The sequence below is a fragment of the Nycticebus coucang genome, chromosome 13, assembly GCF_027406575.1.
Source record: "Nycticebus coucang isolate mNycCou1 chromosome 13, mNycCou1.pri, whole genome shotgun sequence".
Lineage (NCBI taxonomy): Eukaryota > Metazoa > Chordata > Mammalia > Primates > Lorisidae > Nycticebus > Nycticebus coucang.
In genome coordinates, this window is record NC_069792.1 from 84762023 (window position 1) to 84778692 (window position 16670).

Sequence of the window (16670 nt, forward strand, 5' to 3'; positions counted from 1 at the left end):
TAGTTACTACTAGATACAAGTTCTCTGTGTTGAATCTTAGCCAAGTGCCAGATTCACCAGTTAATGACTGTTTTTAAGTAGAAAAACCTTTTTATCAGCTAAATTGAAGAAGCATTTTAGGGGGAAATCAACAATAATTTTGGTAAGGAGTAACGATGTATCAGTATCTGACTTTGCACAGTTGATTTTAGTCTGCAGAATACTTCTGTTAATAATACATCCCGGAGTTTCCATAGCTATCCTGCCAAGTTGAGGCAAGTTCTTCTTACCGAGGGGGAAATCAAGTCTTTGAAAGGCTGAAACCACTTGTAATTGGAGGGGGGAGGTCAAATCCTCGGTTCATATAGACTTTACTGTAGCAGTGTAGAGTGTAAACTCTATTGTCCAAGTCTCAAATCCTAATTTCGTTACTTTGTGACTTTACACAAGTCATTTTACCTTGTTGTGCTGCCATTTGTTTAGAGAGAAAAGCATCCATACTTTATAGGATTATTAAAAGGTGAAAATGTACATAATTGCATGAAATAGATGTTCACTTGTGAGCCTTGTTCCTTTGCTTTATTGCTTGTGAAAGGGAAGGTAGCTGGGAAGGAAAACCACCTAAAACTGGCCATTTTCATGATCAGTTTGTAACAAGACGTCTAGATTGAAATGTCTTTCTCCAACACCCAGAATATGGAAACTATTCATATTCTTAGCAACAGAAGTTTCCAGATCTTCCTGGGCCCACTTCCAACCTGTCTGGGTTAGCTTGCGGGCATTAGCAGGTCCAGGCGACCTCCCAGAACAGGCAGAGCCACCCTAAACGACACAAGCATTTCACCCAAGAAGATCTCTTATTTTCAGCCTTTTTGGATTGGAGTAAGGGCTTAGATGAAGGGTGCAGATGTCTGCTCATGCCCTTCCTCCTGGGCTCAGCCCATAGCTTCTAACCTTCTCTTGCAGGCCTGGGTTTTCATCAGGTCAGTTTGGACGGCCAAGCCTGCATCTGCCCAGATGACAGGTGAATGATCCAAGCCTCAAGGGGGCTTAAATGTCATCACTCTGGCTGAGCCTTTGCAATCATCTGACTCAGTGACACGGCGCTGAGAAACACGGCAACCCAGGGAAAAGAAAACAAAAACCAAACCAACACCCACAGGGGGAAAACTCCCTCCCACCGCAGAGCCCGAAATCCAAACAGCTGCTGTCTCCCAGGCTGAACTACCGAGCTTGGTGGAGGGGGAGGAGCCATAAGCTAATGGAAAAGAATCATTGACTTGGAAGTCATTGTTAAACCTATTTGCCTCACTACCTTCATCATTAATATTTTGCGAAAGTTCGCAATTTTTCTTTTCCAAATAAGGTTTAAGATGGAAAACAAGAGACCCAAACAAGCAGTTTTTGGTTTTAGGTAGATAGGGGAATGAATTTTGCCATCAGAAAAAGTCCTAGGAAAGAAATGCTGAGGTGCTTTGAACTCCTCAAGATTTGTGGCCTAAACCAAGAATGTCTTGGAGTCACCCAGAGTTAGCTAAAGAAGGACGAGAGGGAGGACCATGGGAACGATTAGAGGTGTGGAAGGTTTTTACAAAACGCCAAATGCATTAGGGCAGGCTTCCTGCTGAATTCTCTGCTGCTGTGTTCCTGTAACGTGTTCCCACTACACACAGTGTGGGCTCTGACAGGGCTTGGAGTGAAATTTCACTTGAGGGGACTGACTCACTAACTCACTGAGGTATCACGGGAGCCTCTGTCTGTCTTGGCCAACCTCAGACACATTCTAACAGGACCCATCTAAGAATCTGAAGAACATCAGGGGAGAAGGAGGCTGAGGAGTCTGTTTTCTGCTTGACCCCAAATTCTCAGGTTCCTAAAACATTATTTTTTTGTCTCCGGTTCCTAAAACATTATTTTTGTGTGTATGTGTGTGGGGAATTACTTTAAGACAACCTATAGAGATGATTCAATCTGAGAGATCTGGGTAAGCCTTTGCGACCTTAGACTTACCCGTACCACATAGTTAAATCTTCTGGAATCCAGAATGGCAGTTGAAAAGTCCAGTCTGTTGAAAGCTTCCCCCAAAGTGCAATATCCGTGGCGCTGAATGTGAAAACAGAGGTACAGAAGTTACTCCTGCCACGCAGAAGTCATCCAAAGTTAGAATCCAGCTAGAATAATCCAACGAGACCAATCCAACTGGACTCTACCAACAAGTTTGACGTCTATTTCAGGTAACCTGGGGCCACTGGTTTCTTTCCTGCACCATGAATTCCTGTGAGCCACCAAGATGGTAACACAGCCTGAAGCTCACCAAGTTAAATACCCTTTCTCATGGCTTGTACCAGTTTGACCCTTGCTCTCTGTACACAACAGTCTGGGAAAATCATTGGTTGCTTATCAAGGAAAGAAGGGAGCAAGCTGGGTACCACATACACGTGCAGGTGATGATAGTTGGTGACTATTACACGCTCCTGGGAGGAGAATCAGATCTGCCTACGTCAACACCGTCCCCACCAGGCCTTGCATCATTAGTGCTTTCCTTATTGTGATGGATGAAGGTGCTTTTTAGGCCTCATGAGGAAGCAAAAGAAGTTTTGATCTTTAATCTATAAACATACATGGAGTTGGGAACAGAAAGCCCTGGCCCAGAGTCACTGCTCTATTGTGAGTATCTGGGGAGTCTTGGGTACATTACTGGGCCTTACGTCTCAGAGGGAAATGGATATTCACCGAGGTCCAAGACAGTGATGGAAATTCTATCATTCTATCAGGAAACTGCCTAAACCCTGGGCATCTGAGCAAATGCCTACGCAGGGAGAAACGTGCACAAAAGGGCCTTCGGAATGTAGTTATTGTAATATCTTGTCTCTTCCTACCTCATGTTGAGCAGGCAGGCACTGAACACTTTTGCTACATTTGGTGTTTAGCCCTCCCAGGGCCAAAACCTAACCAAGTTGAAGTCTGAAAAGATCTTAGAACAAAAGGGAAATACCATCCTGGGGCAAAATCCAGGACTTTGTAATAATACAGTTGAGAAGGGCATGTTAATCTTGATAAAGCACTTTCACTACACAATCTCATTGAATGACTGGGAGCCCACCTAGTAACTTACTTTGTTCTCTCTGCGTAGCCCCACACTCTGATGGTGGCTAGGCAGTGGGTTGCAAGCCACCACCCACACCTGAAAAGACACCCATGACTTGAAGTGATATTGTTGCCCAATGTCTCCCAACACTATCGGGGAGGCAAAAGGCACCATGTAACTATTTAACAAATGGATGCATGCTCACCTCTTTAGTGCTTCCTTTGTGAACATAGATCCATTTTTCTTGGTGGAAATCTACAGAATGAAAAAAAGACACTGTTTTAAAGTTTTATAATGTGTCCAAGATTTTAAACATTTCGTTTATCCCAAAGTCGAAAAAGTTTTGACATAAAGCCCAAAGACTCTACTGACAATTTAAGAGGGTACAAATGCTTTCTTTCTGCCATATATAAATATTGGAGTTATTGTCTGCTTTATCTGAAGCACTCCAAATCTTTCATAGTAAGATTTCACACATTAAAAATCCAAAATTTAAAAAAAAAATCTAATAACCAAGTACAAGTTTATTTATTTATTCTTTCTTTCTTTCTTTTTTTTTTTTTTAATGAATGCTGGCACCAACGATCACCAGCTGCCCAGGTACCAAAAAATTATGCTTCTGAAATCTCTTGATGTCGATTCCACACAAAGAGATGTTGAGTTGCCACTCACGACAGAAGCCCTTTTTGTACAAGTTTATTTTAAATGCCAAACCTAAAACTTATATAAGGCCATACAAAGTAGAAATAGAACAGATAAAATGAGGAAAGCAAATACAAGTGAAATGAAAATAATCTGTAATTCGTGCTTATTAACAGAACTTTGTACTCTCTGCAAATACATATAGCAGCTAAGTATTAATAGTATTTACAAGAGGAAAGACAGAAAAATCTATTCTAAAGCCTCAAACACGGTACAAACTATAAGCAAACATTGGAATTGACTCAGCTGGCTGCATCGCTGGGTAATAACTATATTATCTATGTCAAATACAAATGACAAGCAGGAAATAAAGACCTCAGCTAACAAAGAGCTCATAAACAAGACTCTAAAGAACACGTTAATCTCACTTGTAAAATGCACAGCCAGGTTTCTGGGTGCAAAGTTCCTAGTGACCTCTGTTACTGACACAGTAAAATGTTAAGGCAGATGTCTAACATGGGAAGTTTGCGCCCCCCACCTCCCCTGCCCTGCCCAAGAGCCAATCATAACTGTCTTCAAACATTTTTCTTCTTAGGTTCCAAACCAACAGCTTACACTGAGTTTTGGTTTTGCTATTCATCATGTCTTTCTTTCTCTTCTTGGCTGCAACGTCATAGTTCAGGCTGTTGAAAAGATTCTCCTTATTGTACGCCTCCTTGTTGCAGTAACTATGAATGACAGAAGAGAGGATGAGATGTAACAGCTACGCTTTAATTGTCAGCTGTTTCCAAAAATAACTTACTGGTTATAAAACAAACACGAAAACACCCATGCTTCTCCAACAATAGAAAACAATAAAATAATCACTCAAAAAAGAAAAAAATGCAAAAGCTTATACAGGCATGGACCTCTTTCTCTGAAGATGCAATATTGTCACATCTGTGTGGAAGGCAGGGAGGGAGGCTTCTGCTTCTTTGGACTTCCCTAACAGTGCCTGCCATCGTAATTTGATAACACAGCCCTGTACTCTTTAAGAGCAATGCGGGGTGCTACAATATTACTTTAAGCAGAATTCATGACTTGGGGGAGGGGTGATTACACAATCCCTTCATTTTGCAAAAGCATCTATCTCAAGCTGCTGCTTTTTTCCCCTTGAAAAACCAGCCTTCTTGAGATACACATCATAGGACATATGATTCACCCATTTAAAGTGTACCCAAGCTGCTTTTAACTAGCCTCTTCCTATTGTCTCTTAAAAATATGATCACATTGACAAAGATCTGACTTACAAACTCCATTTCTAGGAGATGCTTAGAATATGGCATGAGTTGCTTAGGTTAATTCCTTGACTGATACTAGGCATGATGCTGTGACCTTGGGTCCTAATTGAAACAAGTTAAATTCTGTTTTTATGGTTTTTTTTTTTTTGGCTGGGGCTGGGTTTGAACCCGCCACCTCCGGCATATGGGACCAGCGCCCTACTCCTTGAGCCACAGGCGCCACCCCCACAAGTTAAATTCTTAATTCATAAATTTATAGGGTCTGTACAGACATTTATAAGGTCTCAATGTACCTGTTCAATTCGCAGGTCTTGAAAGGATAGGCAGGTTTAACTTGGGTGCATATTTCCCTGAGTAGGCTTACTATTTGAGGGGATGATGAATTATTCTACTATACAGTGTAACTTCAGAGTAAATCTGAATAGTTTCCATAGAAGGGATGCAGGAGGAGTGTGGAAATATAATGAGAACATAGGTTCCCCAACTCCATCCACCCCCATGAGGTGTATAGGCAGAATTTATAATGCCAACTGGTAAAACATAAATTAGAGGGTTTTTGCCATATCACCAATCTATTATGCTCTGAGTTCCTCTGCTGAACTTAAAATTTGATTTAATTTGTATCTTTTTTGGACATATGTCTGTTGGGTAAAATGATACCTACTTGTACTTCTATATTCCCTTGGCATTGTTTGAACCACAGAAGAGAAAAGAGGGGTTGAAACAATTGCTAGTATCCTTCTTAGTTACAATTGTCTCTCAAGAGGTACTTCAATTAGTTTAATAAGTATCTTGCTAAAATGCTTACACGGGACATCACCAACAACACAATACTCAGTGTTGCTGTTCCGGACCCATTAGGATAAACTTGATGAATAATCAATCATTTGTTAATCTTCTTTCATAAGGCCATGCTTAATACCATTCATTAAGTTTCTCAATAAACCCAATAGCCTTCTCCTTTTTATTCTGGGAAACAAGATATCTTTAGTTTTCGGATAGAGTACTGAAGCTATGTCCTCTTTCAGAGGCACTTTCATAAGCCAGCCAAGGGCGAATGCTTTGGGCCAGGCCTTGTGTAACACATGAGTGTATATTTGTCTACTTGTATGACTATAGGGATGCAAAATCACTGATCAGTTGATTATCTGCTCCAAAGTCAGTGGTCAGTGGGGGGGGGGGTGGTGGACACAAAGGCAGGCTAGAACTCTGAGTCCCCAAGGCTAACTTAAGGAATCTCAATCAAAGTTGAGAAAAAGAAAAAGCAATGGAAGATCCCTTGAGTGGTCCATGATGTACCAAAGCTAAAAACAGCTTTAGAAAGCATAGCTGGAACATTTTGTGTGCAAAAACCATATGAAGGCTTATTTTTAAACATCTCCCCCCACCCAAACAACAGTATAAATTCCACATATAGAGAAACATAAAATGAAGCTGTCTTAGTCTCAATTATACATTTAAAGTTCAGCAGAAAAATTTCAGAGCCTAGGTCATAGGCTATGACCATCACTTAGAAATTTTAAATGTTTTTTTATTTCATCCTTTTTTTTTTCTAACTGGAAACATTCTTCAAAGTAATCTGAGCACTTGCTTCCCTTACAGAAGCTACAATAACCTGCTTTAAGCCCAAGTGACTCATTGTAAAAGCTAGCTTAAGAAGAATTTTACATAATTGATGATGCTTTCTCACTGTAGATTACAGAAAAGTTTTAACCAAGGAGAAACCCTAAACTTTTTATTTGGTATTATGTTTTAGATTGGAGGTAGGGCCTGGAAAGGCCTGTGGGTTTACTTGTGTTACCTATTTATATGTGTTCTTTTAAGCAATAATATATTTAGTTAGAAGCTATTTTGAGAGTTCAATTGTATCCATTTCAAGGAAATACAAAGCCAGTGGAAAATTACAACTGAAATTTTTAATAAGAAAAACCACCACCATTGAGGAATTGCAGCACTTTAATTTTTTTAAATAAGCAAAACCATCTCACCGAAGCTGCTTTCTTCACTGTATTCAAGAATAGCCATAAAGTTCCTATTTTATAGTCACTTCTTACTAATTTTGATTTTTATAAGAACAGGCCTAGAATAAGAACCTTAGCCTCACACTACCACATACCAAGACAGCTTTAGAAAAGGTGGAAAGATTTCAAAATAAGACCATAAGTAAGACTATTTTTGGCAGCAGATAAAGGAGGGAATGAGAAAAAAAAAATCTCTATTTCTCATTTCATTTGTGATAAAAACCATGTAAGAAAGCAGTGACCTGCCAAGAGGCTTAGTTGTAGTTACATAGATTTGATTAAAGCCAATGAGATGTCTACGTTAATTTCCTCTAATATATATCCAGCTCACCAAACTCACAAGTCTAATACCCAGAATGCTCTGGTGAAACAAACAACCTAGTATATAAAACTCATAGAACAGTACCTTGCACATCGTAAGCACTCATAAAATCTTAACTATTATTTTTGTCTAGGGCACCAAGGTAAACTTCCTGCTTCCTGGTCCAACCTTAGCTATATTATAGTAAAGCAACATTCAAGGGAGTTTTTGACTATAGAAGTGTCGGTTTAAGTGGGGACTGGCCAAGTTTCAGACAGTTTAGGTAACTCATGCTGAGGATGGGACTGGGAGGGGGTTGTTATGTTAACAACCACTCAGTGCCTCGGTGCCTCAACCACTATTTCCTTGAAGTATTCTTGAATTGTTCCCAATTCATGCTGAGCTCTTTCCTTGAATTTCTATCTACCCCACCATATTTAACACTTGCCATTTTCCTTCTATTTTATACAATTACATTTTGAGAGGGGGCCCTGTGTTAAATGTATCTTACATTTTCCTATGATCTCAGTCCTGTGCACTTGGCTGTGATGGGATTTGTAACACGGTGCTGGTGAAGGACAGAGAGAATGGCCAGCAGAGTCCAGAACAGGGGTGTGTACAGACAAGCCTCGGTCCACATTAAACAATAACCCCACACTGAAAACCTCCCAATGTACCTTTCATCCTTCTCTCCCGTTTGGGCAGCTCACAGAATGGTATGTGGCATGAGAGAAGTAAGTCTACCAGGCCTCTGCAGTCCTCTGTTTAACTTACCATCCCTCCCTGCCCTCTTTAAGGGCCTGCCTTTTGTTTTCTCATAACAGGCGAGGCATTCAGCTTCACCTGTGTAGGCAGGCACTCAGCCCAAACCTGACATCACAGCGAAATGTCACAAAGACTGAAAACAGTGGGGATATTTGAGATCACCAACCCAGACCTCAGAGGGCCAACTGCTTTTAAGAAGTTGGCAGACTTCTTATGCTAAGTAGAGAAGGGACTGTTTACAGTTACTGGGGGTGGGGGAACACCCTGCAAACAAACAGCCAGCTGGTCTGCTAGGTGGCTACTGAAGGATTTCTAAACTCTGGCTCAAAGGACCACAGGTGGTCACTATATTAAGTACTCTTTGTGGTAGTGATGATCAGTTTGACAGTTTCAGCTCAGGTGTGAAATGGAAGGAAAGAAAAGAGGCTCATGAGGGGGACCAAGGGGCAGGAAGCTACTTGATCCCAGCCTAGTCTAAACCTCTGGGGTAAGTTAAAACCACTTTCAGGTCTTCCATACTGTGGCGAGAGACAGCTACCTTCCTTCCTTTTTTTTTTTTTTTCTTTTGAGACAGCATCTCACTCTGTTGCCCTGGGTAGAGTGCCCTGACATCATAGCAACCTCAAACTCTTGGGCTTGAGCAGCCTTCTTGCCTCAGACTCCCGAGTAGCTGGGACTACAGGTGTGCACCACCACTCCCAGCTAGTTTTTCTAATTTTTAGTAGAGATGGGGTCTCTCTACTAAATGTTGCTCAGGTTGGTCTTGAACTCCTGGGCTCAAGGGATCCACTGGCCTTGGCCTCCCAGAGTGCTAGGATTACAGGTGTGAGTGACCGTGCCTGGCCTCCTGTTTATTTCTAAAGGAGCGTGACATCAGTATTAATGTGACTTTACTCCCCACTGAGGAGTACCCTACAAGTATATTTGGATAAGCCACTGTGACACCGCTGTACCATTGCTGTACTTCCCTATAAAGACTCTGAACTTTTATACAGAAATGAAATAAAGGTTCAAAATATTAAGCCATCATTCCTTAGGAACAAAGAGGAAGGATGGAAGCTTCCCATTTTGTCAAGGGAGAAAAATTTAGGTATAATTGGTAACTTGAGTCATTAAGAGATAAAGTCTGTCAAGAGCAGTTGGTCTTTTTATCTTTCTGTGAATAAATTATCTGATTGTCTGTAAATAAGAATTCTTTATAGTGCTCCCAAAACTCCCTTGGGACTGCCTCCAAGTATCTCTGACATAAAGGTTAATATGCTTGTGTCTCTTCTAGCAGACCCCAGGATTAAATAATCTCTTTTTTTTCATTGGGAGACAAAGGGAATTTGATGCATCACAAATGAGAAACAAATGGGCGGCTCTGGGGGTAAAGCTGCCAAAATAACCACATTTTCTTGATAGTTTTCTTACAATTTATTGCCAAGGCTTTATCCAAACAACCACTGGTAAATCTCAGTGAGTGGGAACCTGGCCCAGTTACAGAACGCTCCATTGAAGTCAACTTAAGGGTGCAGAAGCCAATGGTTTTAACCAAAGGCGGCAGGAAAAGGCACCCCAGGTGTCCCCAGCTGCACCAGTGATCCCTCAGGATCACTTTCACAGACTTGTCAAGCCTCTGGCAGTCAACTGCCAGGGCAGGGAATGACAGATTCCAGACCACCCAACTGATTAGCCAAGTAGAGCACAGAGCTCTGCTGACTTCGGATTTTCCACCCGACTGACAGGGCTCAGGTGAGACCTCAAATCCAGAGGCTCCCCCAAGCCAGGCAGCCTTCCCACAGAGTCAGGCACCCCTTGAAACGGGAGCACGTTCACTGTACAAAGAAGACTGGCGGAAACGGCCACGGAGGAGACAGGTGCAAGTGCTTGGTCTCTCCAGAAGTAGAGAGCCTGTGGTTTCATCTCCCTCCTACCTTCCCTCCAACACGTCGCGGCCACCCCCACCCTCCGCCGCTGCCCCTTCCCGGTTACTCATCGTTCCTGGCGTGGGAAGGGGCTGGGGGCGCTCTGAGCAGGAGCAGCCTCCACTCCGTGACCACCTTGCACCCACCGCGCTCGGGCGCTCGGAGGCCGCCACCCCCGCGGTGAAGGCGCTCGGCTCACTCCCACGCCCGCCACAGGCGCAAACTGCGCCATTCCGGTGTCCTTAAGCTGGGGACCCCTAAAGTTCTGTGCCTAAGTTTGAGCGTCTGGGGACCAGGTCTGCGATTGTCATGAGATTCTCAGAGGGTCCCGGTGTTCTGTAAGGAGTCGTGCCCACTTGGAGACGCTGACCTTGAACACTTAAGAGAAACCAAACCCCGTCTCCGCGCTCTAGCGACCTCTGCAGAAATCCAAGCAACTCCCTCCCATCCTCCGGTGTGGCCCCCTCTATTCCCCGTTCCTGTCCTGTCTGCCCTTCATTCACCTGCCTGGCGTCCCCCCAGACCAGTCCGGGTCGGTTTTGAGAGCCTGGAAGTTGGTGGCAGGCCCCCTACCTGCTGAGGTCGCTCACGAAACCGCCGCTCTTCTCATCCAGGAAGCGCTTCCAGCCGTCGGCCGTCTTCACCCAGCTCTGCCCGGGGGACCGCCAGTCCTGCCCGAGGAATGGCATGGCACCGCGAGCGGACGCGACCCACTGACGAGACGGACTGCAGGACCGGGACCGGCCTGGCGGCCTCGGGGACGCGCCACCCGGAGTGAATGCTCGAGGAGCTGGGGCCCGCGACAGGGGCGGCTGCGGGGACTGGCGACGAGGGCTGCGGGTCTGGGGGCACAGAGCCGGGCGCGCGGCGCTGGCAGGGTCGCTGGCGCTGGCGAGGGTCGCACGGCGCGGCAGGCTCCCTGGAGTGCCGCGCGACTGTCCCGGCTGCAGTATTTATCTGCCGCTGCTGGCCGCGGCTCTTTGTTGCCGGAAGAGCCGCCTGCTCTCAGCCCGCCCCCTCCCACCCCACAGCCCCGAGGCCACGTGGCTTTGTTTATGGGCTCGGCTTGTTTTCCGAGGCGCCCCCGGCTCTAGTTCGCGTCCCGGGTTGCACAATCGCGCGCTGGTGGAAACTTGAAGCTGCGCTGCCACGGGTCGCCCAGCGCCGGTCCACCCTGGCACCTCCGTGCGCCCTCCCCGCCCCCAGGGCGCAGCTGCCGCGGCCGGAGGGCGAGGGCCCGGGCTTATCCTGAGGCTCCCGGGCGGGCGAGGAGCAGAGAGGAGGCCCACGGGGCGTCTGGGTCACTGCAGGGCGGGGGTCGGGGGGAGGACCGGGCCACCTCCTGTTCCCGAGCTGTCAGGGATCCACCTCCGCTGGGGCGCGGGGCTCAGTGCGGCCAGGGTCAGGGAAGGGGGCTTAGCCTCTTGCCTCCCTCTCTGCCAAAACCGGGTTCCAGAGCGTCCAGGGCGGGAAGGAGGGGTAGGCTCCCACGCTGCCCTGCTCTGGAGCTGTCATTAAGTGTCTGCCGTTGGTCTGCCTTCCGGGGTGGCAAAGGAGGGGAGGGAGGCCTGGGCGGTATCTGGTCCCCGCAGGGTGGGACTGGAGAGCGGGGACAACTTCCCAACTCACCCAGAGCCCCGTAAGCGAGCAGCTCCGGCTTCCGCGTCGCCTGGCCCCGCACAGCGTCAGCAGCTAGCCGGGTAAGGGCTCTCCCAGGCCCGCTCGCTGTCTAAGCCTCCCTCTAGGACATGTGACTGGGCTTTTATTTGGAGACAACACTGTACCCACTTCCCCTTCCCGCAGTTCAGCATCCTCTAGTCTATGGAGCAGTCTCCGGGAATGTCAGGCCAGGAGTTTTGTTTATTTCAGTGCCCTGAAAGAACTAGGATGAACGCGTACAGCACGCAGGTGGTGTCCTCACTTACGTCGTTTTTAACCCAATCGTGTGGGAGTTACCCTGTTCCCAGCGGAGGAGACGAGGTCCCCAGTGATGGACAAAGCCAGTAACATACAGGGCCATTAGTTCAGCCCTAGTACAATCTGAAAAGACCATGTTCGCTTTGACTGTATGTTGTTGTTAACAATCTGCCTCTCTCTGCAGAATGTAAACTCCAGGAGAGCTGGTCCATCTTGTTCCAGCGGTGTTCCAACCCTAGTACCCTGCCAGGCTTAGACTAGGCCTTGCACAACTAACTGTTGTGTGAAATAAAAGTGAATGGATATGGGAGGCTGCTGGCATCGGGTGCCTTCTTGACCTTCAACACCTCTAGTTATGATGCTTTATGGCCTGATCTGTTTGGGAATTAGTTTGCCCAGGGTAGCAGCAGCAGCAGAGTAAAATTCTCATGCTCAAGAATTAGCTCCGACCCTGATTTTTCCACACCTCTTTCTCTGCAGCTACCAACTGCTTCTCTATCCTTGACTCTGTAATCTTAAACGCTCACAGTAGGCAAAGAGATTTTGTGTGCCCCAGGAGGCTACATGTCAGACAGGGAAGGAGGTGTTTTTAATAAAGTTTATTTTCAAGTAGCCAGGGTTTTCTGATGTAGGTTTCCCATCATAAGTAATTCATTAGTGTGGTAGTGGTAAAAAATAGCTTGTAAAAACACTGCAGAAGGCCCCACACAAATGTTAAAGGCCATAATCATGCTAACAAATGAGAAAATGTTGGGTCTGGTCTTTGTTGGGGAGAGCTGATATCTGCCAGGAAGCATTATCGAGGGATGTGACATTAAATACGTACACTAGTAATGCATCTATAAGCCACAACCCTGTAGAAACCACAGGGGTTCAGAAAGAGAAAGATTCTCCAGTTCTGCTAGAGCAGCATATTACCTGACTTACTTTGGGTGAATGACGTACACTCGTGGGGCTTCATTTACTAAACTATCAAGAAAAAAATGGGGCCAATGTTGCCTACTGTTCAGGATTATTTAGAAGCTGTGATAGATTATTAGTAACAGTTCTTGCTTCCTGGTTAGTAATGTTATGCACCTGTACCTTTGCAGTGGTCTCTAGGTACTTTTCTGAGTTTTGACATTGGCCTTGCTTTGGCTGATGGGGTGCTGCTGAATGGCATGTGAGCAGAGTACATGAAGTGTGTACTTGCCTGGTTGGTCTTGATATCCTGTGTATCTACAGCTCCATGAAAAGAGCAAACCCTGGGTAGTCACTACTCCTAGAGTGGCTTCAGTGACATCATGAGTCCAGGATGTGACACATGGAGCAGACACTCTACTTGCCCCATAGATGTATCAGTGGGAAACACGTTTCTTGCTGAATGCCACTGAGATGTTTGTGGTCTTTTTGTTATACAGCATTGTTGTGTTGATAGTTGACTACTACAGAAGGTTGAGCAGTTGAAAGTTGGTGAAAGTTTTTTAACTTCTAAAATTCAAGCACAAATAGAAAATCACATTTTTGGGGGTCTTTTTTTTTTTTTGGCTAAGAAGTAATCTCAGGGAGTCTCAGTATTTGTCTCTAGTCCTTTCTAAAAAAAAAATTATGGCTATTGTATCTTAATTCAGTCTCCCTCTGAAGCATGACTGACTACTGCTTTAGGTTTCCCTCTCCATAAAAAAACCTACCTTAACAATTCTTTAAGCACATGGTTTCTACTAGGAAGCCTTGTAATGCTCAAGATGGAGAATATGCTAGGCAGGCTGTGCCCAGAACAGCAGATGTTGGCTTGACTTTGCAGAGACTCTGTGCTTGGGAGCCTTATTAAAGCAGAGCATTTGAGAATCACCAAAGGCAAAGGATCAGTATTATAACTGCAGGCTGAAGATACAGAGGCAGATGGATGATCAGAAAATTTCACAAAGAACAGACTGGGAAGGACTCAGTATGGCCTAATGGAGTAGTTTTCAACCTTCTTAATGCCTCCTAATGCCATGACCCTTTAATAGAGTTCCTCATGTTGTGGTGACCCCCAACCATAAAATTATTTTCGTTGCTACTTCATAACTGTAATTTTGCTGTTATGAATCGTAATGTAAATATCTGTATGCAGGATGTATTTTCATTGTTACAAAGGGATGGCAACCCACAGGTTGAGAACCGCTGGTCTAATGGCCTGGGCAGTGCTTGCGATGTGAATACCGAAGGCTTTGTGTTCCACTGTGTGGGCACTTAGTTGCTGCCACTTCTCCACACCTTTGTATAACAAATTGCCCGGATTGCATGCTGGGTACTTGATTTTTTCATGTATAATTCTCCCCTATGCGGATGTGAGCTCCTTGATGGGAGGTAGGGCTGTGTCTCAGTAGTTTAGTACCACGGTGTCTGTTATAGTGCTTGGTACATGGCAGGCAATCAATAAATCAACACACACTGAACTGACCTAGAAGGCGGTTATTCCCATGTCTTCACCAACTGACATCTTATTACTTCATTATAGAGGGGTGTGGAGGAAAGAGGGTTTGTAGCCTCCAGTCCTAGCCCCTATAGTTGTATTCTCTGATAGTGGTTGGTGCCTTGCCAGTCAGTGAGGCAAATAAAGATGGTTATCAAAAGGCGGCATTTTAGAAAAAAAGGTTTTAATATACTATTCTACTGGTGGTAGACTCTAGCCATGCTGAAGACATGGTACCAGGCATTTTGCAAATTACCTTGTTTAATAATCCTGTGAGCTAGGAATTGTTATTCCTATTTTATAGATGAGGAAACTTAGGCTCAGTAAAGTTAGTCTGCCTAAGATCACCCAGCAGCAAGTATGTGGTGGAACTCAAACTAGTATCCAGGTCAAGCTATAACCCTGAGTGAAACCAAACTATCTGGGTTCAAATCACAGTTCCCCACTTAAAAAGCTGTGTGATCTTGAGTAAGTTACTTAACCTCTCTGTGCCTCACTGTCTTCATTCGTAAAAATGGTGTTTTTGAAGATTTATTGAGATGATATGTATAAAGGACTTAAAACAGTGCCAAAGCCAGTGGTGGTTTATTATCTTTATGCAAAGTTTTACCATCTTTTACTTGTTTAAGTCCATTTCCATCTTCCTGGTGAAATTGTATGTTTGAAGGCATAGAGCATAGCTTATTCAACTAGTTTGTAGATATGGGAAAATATGTCTATTGGAGTAACAATATAATGAAATGATAGCTTGCATTTTAGTTACTACATGTACCTCTTGCCCTTGAACTATGGAAATGGACCGTATTCTGTACAAAAAGTAGAAGACAATATTTTCATAGGTACACACAGCACAAATTTAGCCTGTCCCCTTCCTTGTGAGACTGTTCAGAGAAACTGTAGAAAGGATTGGTGTGAAAATCACAACAAATGTGAAGCACACTGTTACTTCTAAACCCAAATGACATTTGTTCATAGCTTTGGCTGAGGGTCTGACGACTTCTTACTGAAATGCAATGGTATTTTGTTTTTTCATCGTGTCTCTTTCTAAAGGGTATTATTATTAAATACTTAGCAGCCATAGTTGTAAGTTAATAACTTTAGCTTGTCGGGTGAGGTAGAGGCAGGAATCAATCAACATTTGTTCATGTTAGAGTGAATTTTATAAAGAAGGAGCTAGAGGAACTTAGTGTATTAAATTCATCCGGTTAGTGTTGTCATGAGGAATGTGTGTTGAATGTCACAACAATTTGCATATGACCTTCCACCCCGTGTCTGTCTAGGGTGGGGCATCCCTGAAACAGTGTGAAATACGTCTGCGAGGTGTGTGAGCAGGAAGCACCAGCTGTGTGTTATTTTTAGGTCTCTGGCTGCTACAAGTCCTGCCAACTAAATTAAAGTTGCAGACACATGTCACTGCAAATATGCTCATTACTTTAATGAGAATCATTTGGTGTTCCTCAACTGTGGGCCTGGCTCTCTTTCTGAGAGAGAGTTGAAGGTATTTTGCTATAATCCTCCTCCTTTCATAGCCCAATTGCTCAGTTTTAATGAAAATTCTTTTTTTTTTCCTTTTAATAAGTAGCGAAAGGCATTTCAAGACAAGGCTGCTAACTTTTGTATAATTTAAGGAAATGAATGAAACTATAACATTCACACTAATGGGCCAAACTTCTAGTGTCTCTCTAAAAACAACATTTTAAAATAAGGATGTTAAATTTGTTGTAGTCAATTTGTCTGTTGAATTTGTTGTGGATACAAAACTTTGATTACAATATTAGTGCCTGAAATTGGTTAAAACCAGCCTATCTATAATCTTTCCAATGGTATCTTGATTCTATAGAGCAGGCGTCCTCAAACTTTTTAAACAGGAGGCCAATTCACTGTCTCTCAGACCATTGGAGGGCTGGACTATAGTTTAAAAAAAAAACAAACCTCAGTGTAACTTGGCTTATTGTACCCTCAATGAATCCCCAACAATAAAAAAAAAAAAAACCTATAACCAAATTCCTATGCACACTGCACATATCTTATTTTGAAGTAAAAAAATAAAACAGGAATAAATATAATTACACTGCTTCATGTGGCCCACGGGCCGTAGTTTGAGGACCCCTCTCATAGAGCATAGTTTATTCAACTAGTTTCTAGAGTAGCAAATTTTAATTCTGAGAGTTCTCATATGCAAAAATAGCTTGGGCAGAAATTCATCTAGACATTCATTGTTTCTAGTGGTTTACTTATTGTCAATAATGTTCACATGGGCTGGGTGCGGTGGCTCATGACTAATCCTAGCACTCTGGGAGGCCAAGGCGGGTAGATTGCCTGAGCTCACAGGT

General features: G+C 44.1%; 1 protein-coding gene and 1 pseudogene across 1 annotated transcript in view; both read right to left on the reverse strand.

Annotated features, from left to right (window-relative positions):
- The window catches only part of FBXO32 (F-box protein 32), a 32781-nt gene extending 21869 nt beyond the window's left edge, over positions 1 to 10912 (reverse strand). The window contains exons 1-4 of the mRNA XM_053559380.1: positions 10557 to 10912; positions 4325 to 4437; positions 3273 to 3322; positions 1990 to 2082 (exon numbers count right to left, since the gene is read on the reverse strand). Of these exons, the coding sequence (XP_053415355.1) occupies positions 1990 to 2082; positions 3273 to 3322; positions 4325 to 4437; positions 10557 to 10672 (372 nt within the window). The 5' untranslated portion in view covers positions 10673 to 10912. The remainder of the gene's footprint in view (positions 1 to 1989; positions 2083 to 3272; positions 3323 to 4324; positions 4438 to 10556) is intronic.
- Positions 3633 to 3755, reverse strand: LOC128564195 (uncharacterized; annotated as a pseudogene).
- Positions 10913 to 16670: the final 5758 nt, after the last annotated feature.